This window comes from Penaeus vannamei, chromosome 6, assembly GCF_042767895.1.
Source record: "Penaeus vannamei isolate JL-2024 chromosome 6, ASM4276789v1, whole genome shotgun sequence".
NCBI classification, from domain to species: domain Eukaryota; kingdom Metazoa; phylum Arthropoda; class Malacostraca; order Decapoda; family Penaeidae; genus Penaeus; species Penaeus vannamei.
The window spans coordinates 29,975,466-29,982,965 of NC_091554.1; the positions used below are offsets into that span (position 1 = coordinate 29,975,466).

The 7,500-nt window shown below is 38.7% G+C and overlaps 2 protein-coding genes across 2 annotated transcripts in view; both read right to left on the minus strand.

Moving 5' to 3' along the window:
* Nucleotides 1-2,226: 2,226 nt before the first annotated feature.
* LOC113814697 (uncharacterized) overlaps nt 2,227-7,500 on the minus strand; it is a 5,367-nt gene continuing 93 nt past the window's right edge. The window contains exon 2 of the mRNA XM_070122836.1: nt 2,227-3,623. Coding sequence (XP_069978937.1) covers nt 2,426-3,622 — 1,197 coding nt within the window. The 5' untranslated portion in view covers nt 3,623 and the 3' untranslated portion in view covers nt 2,227-2,425. The remainder of the gene's footprint in view (nt 3,624-7,500) is intronic.
* The window catches only part of LOC138859141 (uncharacterized), an 8,526-nt gene continuing 5,103 nt past the window's right edge, over nt 4,078-7,500 (minus strand). The window contains exon 2 of the mRNA XM_070122443.1: nt 4,078-5,412. Coding sequence (XP_069978544.1) covers nt 4,078-5,412 — 1,335 coding nt within the window. The remainder of the gene's footprint in view (nt 5,413-7,500) is intronic.

A 7,500-nucleotide genomic window follows, 5' to 3' on the forward strand; every position in this document is an offset into this window, starting at 1 on the left:
CTAATTTAATCACACCAGCTTAAGGAAACAATACACCCAAATGATTAAGTAAACTGAAGACAATACCATAATTATATATATTTTTCTATTTTCTTTTACAGTAAGAAACTTGATCACGGTGACCAAAGAACGGCCTCAAAAGGTAACATTTGACGTCATGCAAAGAACAGGTCCTCGTGTAGCCGCCGTCCGGGAAGGTGAGGTTTTCACGACCTGACCTTGGTCCTGACGGCGCCCTGGACAGATGCGCTCGCTGTAGAAAAATGCGTGTAATGCTGAGTACAGGACAGGTCAGACCCATACCTGCTGTGTCTGATCTAGGGTCGGTACTTACTACATACTAGGGTACAACCTGCGTCATATACGCTATCTCTCTCTCTCTCCCTCCTTCCCTCCCTCCCTCTCTCTTTGTCTCATCTCTCTCTCTCTCTCTCTCTCTCTCTCTCTCTCTCTCTCTCTCTCTCTCTCTCTCTCTCTCTCTCTCTCTCTCTCTCTCTCAAACCTCTAATACTGACACCAAATAAGGAAGAGAGAGGCAATCTGATAACAGATAATAAATAGCAGGAAATAACGGAGGAAAATATGAAGCGAACGAAAACGGGCAGCGGATGAACAGATAAGCAGATAAAGAGATACGTAGATTAGCCAGTAAGCTAAACGAAAGATGGACTACGAGAATGAGGGGATGGGGATGGGGGTGAGGGGAGGGCGGGGTCGACGCCAACGAGATATGAGTTAAATTAACGTATGTATTAAATTACGCGTTTCCAAGACTGTAGTTCCGAATATCAGTAACAACCAGTTCGTTTTTAATTGAGCTTATTTTTATAGCAATGAAAAGGGAGAACGGCAACAGCGATGGTAATGAAATTGATGATGATATCGATAATGATAAAAAAATGAAAATAATAATGATAACAAGAATAAAAATAGTGATGATAACAGGAATAGAAATAGTAATGATAACAGGAATAAAAATAGTAATGATCATGATTGTAATGATAATAGTGATACCAGCTATAATAATAATCATAACAATCGTGGTAGTAGTAATAGTGGCAGTAATGATAATAATAGTAGTAATGATAACAATAATAAAATAATAGTTGTAATAAAATGTTAATAATGATAATGATAATGACAAAAACATTATTGGTATTACTAATGATAATGATAGCAGAATGTATAGTAATGATTATATTGACAATAATGTTAATTGATAAAACGCTGGAAAAGTAATAGCGACAATAGTAAAGATGGTATTGATAATAAAGAAGATAATGGTAAGACCAGTAACACTAATACGGCAACGAAGATGCTGAAGATGATAATGATAATGATAACATCGATAAAAAAATGTGTGGGAGGGAGGAGGGGGATTAATGGCAGAAGAAAACAAAATGTACGATTAAGGAATATTACGGATTATGAAACTAAATGAGGCATAAACGTTGTAGGTTTAGACTTTGTAGATACCACATAGTTGAAAAAAAGAAAGGAGAAAGGAGAGAACGAAAGAAGGACGGCGAGAAAGAAAGGACACTTAACCAAGTGAAAGAAGAAGAAGAAGAAACTACAAGAATAGAAGCACGTTCTGATGAAAACAACAACACAAAGGAAGATAATCTAAAAAGAAGCACAGAGAGATCAAGGCAAAGGACTCCAAGAAAACGAAAAGCAGGAAATACGATCTTCGGAATACCAGAAACAACCAATGAGATTTCTCGTCCACTTTCAACGCCTTCTGCTTTCGAATTGGATACTTGGAGATTGTAGTGTGAGATGTATTGATGACGATTATATTTATTTTGAAATTATCATTATATCTAATATTGGTATTACTCCTACTTTTATAAATACTAATATCGTTGTATCATTATCATTTTTACATCATAATCCTTGATGATTAAGATTATTATTACCATTTTTGCCATCATCATTGTTGTCATTACTATCATTATTACTGTTATTATGATCATCACCAACATCATGGTTATCATCATGCTTATCATTATTGCTACTGGTCAATTAGCATTAATGATATAAAGTTAAGAATATGTATAAACACAGATATCCGTGTGCGAGCATTTGGGCAATGCGATTTATGACTGGTTTTGGCTTTACTTGACTGTTTTAGTAAAATGTGACTAAATATACTGAAATATACTAATATACTGATAATTCTTTTCAATTAGTTTTAGATGGAATGGATATGGAAAACTGGGATCACGTGTATATTTTATTACATACTGGCAACTCCTAGATGAAAGTGAAGAGTGACATCGGGTTTTCTGATATGAAGGGATATTATTCAACATTATCATCGAAAAAGTAGTTTAAGAAGTTTTCTGTGTTGATACAAAAAAATTCTCATTAGATGAATAAAAAGTTACTTTTCATGATGTGGTCTAAAATAAAAGACCCCCTATCCTGTGAAGGGGTTGAAGGCGCGAGCGGGTGCAGCGTAGCTGTAGCCGCAGTCTCCTTTGACGGTTTGGGTGGCCGTCACGGTGTTATACTGTTCCCTGTATACAGTAGAAGTCACGTAATTGGTGTTGTAGACGATTCTGGTGTTGTATTGAGTGCGGGTCTGACCGGCCAGTTGTTGTGTCCTGACGGAGGTTTGAGTGACTGTGACGTAGCGTGTCTGAGCGGGAAGGTTGATGTAGGAAGACGCTGTCCTCTGAGCGTAGATGGTTGTAGGAACCACTCGGGTAGAAACCTGTGTCCTCACGACCTGTTGAGGAACGGTGACAATCCTTGTGTTGTACTGTGGCACCTGTTGTGTACGAACGACGGTGGAGACTCGCTGTTCTACTTGTGTACGTGTTACGTACTGAATCTGCGTGTTAGTGCGAACTACCTGCGAGAAGATGGTGGTGGTGACTGGAACCAGCTGTGTAGAAGTGATGACTCGAGTCTGGCCGGGCTGTGTGATGGTTTGTGTGACGACGTTGGTCCTGACAAGCTGGGTAGTCCTGACGACGTTCTGTGCAGGTATGACTACAGTAGAATAACGAGTGCTGTACTGAGTAGTGGGTACAATACGAGTCTGATCTGGCAACTGCTGTGTCCTTATAACCGTCTGTGTTCTGTAAACGGTGCTGACCACCTGCTTCGGTACCACCTGTGTTGAAACGACGTTTCTAACAATGGTGGTTGGTACCTGCTGGATGCGAGTCTCATACCTTGTCTGGTACTGCACTTGGGTCCTAACACTCTCCTGAGTACGAGTCACGTAGTTGACCTGAGGAGGAAGAGTGACGACCTGTGTGCGTAGGTTTTCCTGAGTGCGAGTGACAGTGATCGTCTGGTATCGCACTGAAGGAACCTGCTGAGTGCGGACGATCTGTGAGTATAAGGTGGTGAGGACTTGCTGTGTGCGGACGGATGTTTGTGTGATGTACTGGACGTTTGTCTTGTAGACGGTTGATGGGACGACGACGGTGGAATACTGAACCTGCGTGCGGTAAACGACAGATGGCTTGCAGTCGGTTTCTTCCTTTGGCGGCAAATAGGAGGACTCGAGGTTAATGCGAGCTCCGAAGACCTGACGGCGAGGCCTCTCGACGGACGCCCCGAAGGCGCAGCCAACCAGCAGGGAGAGCAGCAGCGTCTTCATCCTAAGGAATACAATGCTGTTATTACACTAGCTGATGAGAAACATGACGTTGAGTGAATAAAGAAATGTGAATAGAGAATAAGTTAATTTTACCTAAAAGAAATACCTCTGACATATAACAATCAATGTGTATTTTCGTCAATGGAGAGCAGTGAGAGTATTATATAAATATACGGAATTCACATAAGTACATGAAACAATAAGATGAAGATACTTACTGAAGATTGCCTCTAATATACATAATGCACATTTAAACAGGGGTAAAATTATGCTACATAGGAATGTCGTGTATTTCATATTTTATTTTTATAGAGTTTACATGAGCGTAAATATGAATACTAAATACAATCACAATCACTGAAAATGCTTCATAACTTATCTGCATTTTCGCCGTCAATGATACTAATAGAGATTATGATGATGTTCAAAATATGGCACGGAACAACCATTATTTTCTAGAAATTGAAGGGAACGGCCGGAGCATCGTAATTATATCCACAAGATGAAGTAACTGTCTGAGTGACGGTAACTTGGCGAGGCTGGTTGACTGTGCGGTACACGACCTGCTGTCTTTGTTGGGTCTGCACCACCTCCCGGTTAACGACGCGGTCTTGGCCGGGTACTTGGACCACAGAGGTTCGGACTTCCTGACGGGTTTGTACCACGGGGACCGGTGTGACGTACTGGGTCCTGACAACGGTCTGCACCCGTGTGAAGGGCTGAACCCTTGTCTCAAAGAGAGTGGTGTAGATTGTGGTAGGAACCACCTGAGTACGCACCACCTCTTGAGGTACCACCTGTGTGAGGATGCGTGTCTGGGTAGCAATATTGGTTCTCGTCACCACCTGTTGACGAGTAGCAACGACATTCTCATAACGAGTGTTAACAGATGTGAATGGAATGACCTGTTGACGCTGAGCAACAGTAGTTCTTACAACGTCCTGTTCACGGACAACAGATGTCTGGACAACCTGTTGCACACGTGTGGAAGTTACAAAACGGGTGATAGCTGGCTGTTGGCTCCTGACAATGGAGGTCTGAACAACAGTCTGAACACGAGTTTGTACAACGTCACGGCCTGGGACAGTGACGACACGGGTAGCTCGACGCTCCTGTGTCTGGTAATTAGTAAGAGGCTGGATGATAGTCCGGACCTGAGTGCTGGTCACCTCTACAGGAACAATCTGCGTCTGCACCTGTGTACGTGTGACATAGTTGACCTGTGGCACCACACGGGTTGAAGTGACGAAACGCGTTTGTACAACAGGTGGGCTTGGAACGGTCTGGGTGACGAACCTGTCAACAGCACGAACGGTTGTTTGTTGAACAACGCTGGTCTGATATTGGACCTGCGTTTGAACACGAGTCTGGAAAAGTGTGGTTGGTACCACCTGTTGCCTGACAATGGTTGTGGTTCTGTACTGAGTGTTGACTTGATTGACGGTCTGGAGGCGGACTGAGGTTTGGAGCTGAGTGTTGTAGACGACGGAGGTGACAGGAGCAAGCTTGCATTTTGCGGGAGGAAGGTATTGGTTGTCGGGTTCCTCGTAATTATATCCTTGGGGTTCAGCCGAGACCAGAGCCAGCAGCAGCAACGTCGCCGTCAAGCGCCACATCCTGCAAAGAGAAATTCCACAGATTAGAGCAGCGGTGATTGGAACCCCCGCGTCTCGCCAACTCATTTGGGAATAAAGTCCAATCACGCGCCCCTCTATCTGTGCAACTTCTCCATGCGGTGTGGGCTGACCCGAGAGGACTTTATCGCCCAGATGAGCCGCGAGACTTATAAACTGATCAACAAATTACGTGTAGCATATAGCTTCTCAGTAAATAAACGGAAATTAGGGAAAAGAAATGAACTAAAGGGCAAGAAGATGAGAAAGGGAGGGGGAAGAAATTAAATAAACGGCAGGAAGATGAGAAACGGAAGAGGCTAGGAACTACACAATGAGAAAAAGAACCTTTTATCATAAATCTAGATCTTGATAATTTTCAAGAACAGATGGGATCGAGATATATTTGCTATTGCGCAATGGTTTCTTAGGAAATATATTCCCATTTTGCTAACTGTCATGAAATAAAAAGGAAACCTCAATTTTACGGGAATTGAAATAATTAGTAGTATACTATTAGAAAGTCTACATCACGCGAAATCACAGATTAAGAAATCATCATACTTTACTTAAGAAAAGGGCTCTACATTATTGATTATTCACACTAATGCCCCTTCTCAATAATAAAGCGTTATGGTTCCTGCTCTTTTTTCTTTCTTTTTGGTATATCATTAACAATCAATCGATGAATTTACCTTTATTCCTTTGAATTACTTTATTATGAGATTTAGAAAAAAAAATTGTATGAGCTTTGTATTCCACTTTTTTTATGAATGCCTGACAGTAACAAATTCATCCCTTTTAATGTACAGTGAGGTAAAGACTACTGAGTTCACCAATAATGATAATGATAATGATAATAATGAGAGAAATTTCTACTAATAATAGTGACAATGATAGTGATAAAAATAGGTAATAAAAATGATGTTAATGATACTAGTTGTAGTTTTGATAATAATAGTAGCTAGACGCACTCAGAAAGCGCATACATCCGCCAAGGCAATAAAGTCACTGATGTAATAAAAATATTCACACTCAAATAATTACTTCAAAATCCCCTTTCTCAAGTAAACAGGTAACGTCTGTAAACATAACTTCCTTGGCGGAGGCAGGCAATAAGGGTAATGTAAAAAAAAAGGTCCTGATAACCACCAAATTTTACTGGAATCATTAATGTATGTTCATAACCTTTTGAATTATCCTGCTAAACAACGAACAAATGATATCCAGATCGAAAGGATAATTTAATGGCGTCTAAGTTAGGGTTAAGACACACCTATGGTAAAAACTTCAGAAAAATCTATTCATAACTTTTTTTTTAGTTATCATGTTAAAAAACAAACAAACAAACTAACCAGCGCGACCAAATGCATAACTTCTTTGGTGGAGGTAATGATGACAACAATAATGATAATGGTCGTAAAAATATGATAATAATGATGATAATAATGGCAGCAAAAATGATAGATAAAATGATACTAATAATAAAAATAATAAAATGATGATAATAATGGTAATATTGATGATCATGATAATAATAATGGTAATAATAATGATGAAAATAAAATACTAATAACAATGATAATGGTTATAACAGTAATGAAAATACCGTATGTAAGAGCAATAAAACGAATTATGTTGATGGCAATGATAATTATGATACCAATGATAAGAATGGTAATGATGATAATTATAATAATTTGAAGATAAAAAGATAATGATAATGTTAATTATAATATTAATAATAATGCTAATGATAATAATGATAATGAAATGAAATGAAAATAAAGAACCGATAATAACAATAATAATGGTAATAATGATAATATACAGTGAATATGATGAGGATAACGATGGTAGCAGTGGTATTGACATTCATAGTAACAACACTAATAATGAAAATATGCTAATGATTATTTAAAAGATAGTAATGATGATAATGATAATGATTTTGATAACAATGATAGCGTTAATGATAACAAGAATAATGAAACTCTTAATAACGATAATAATGATGATATTGTTGATGATGAACATGACGATGATGATAGTAATGATAGTGATATAACACTAAAAATCGCAGTAATTATGGTAATAATGACAATAATGATGATAATGATCAAATAATGACAGCAATAATGATAATAATAACAATGAAAAGAAAAATAAAGAAACAGGATGATAATCATATCGACTGATTAATTGACTGAAGTAAACACTACAAATGTGACCCCCCTAAAAAAAAAAAAAAAAAAAAAAAAAAAA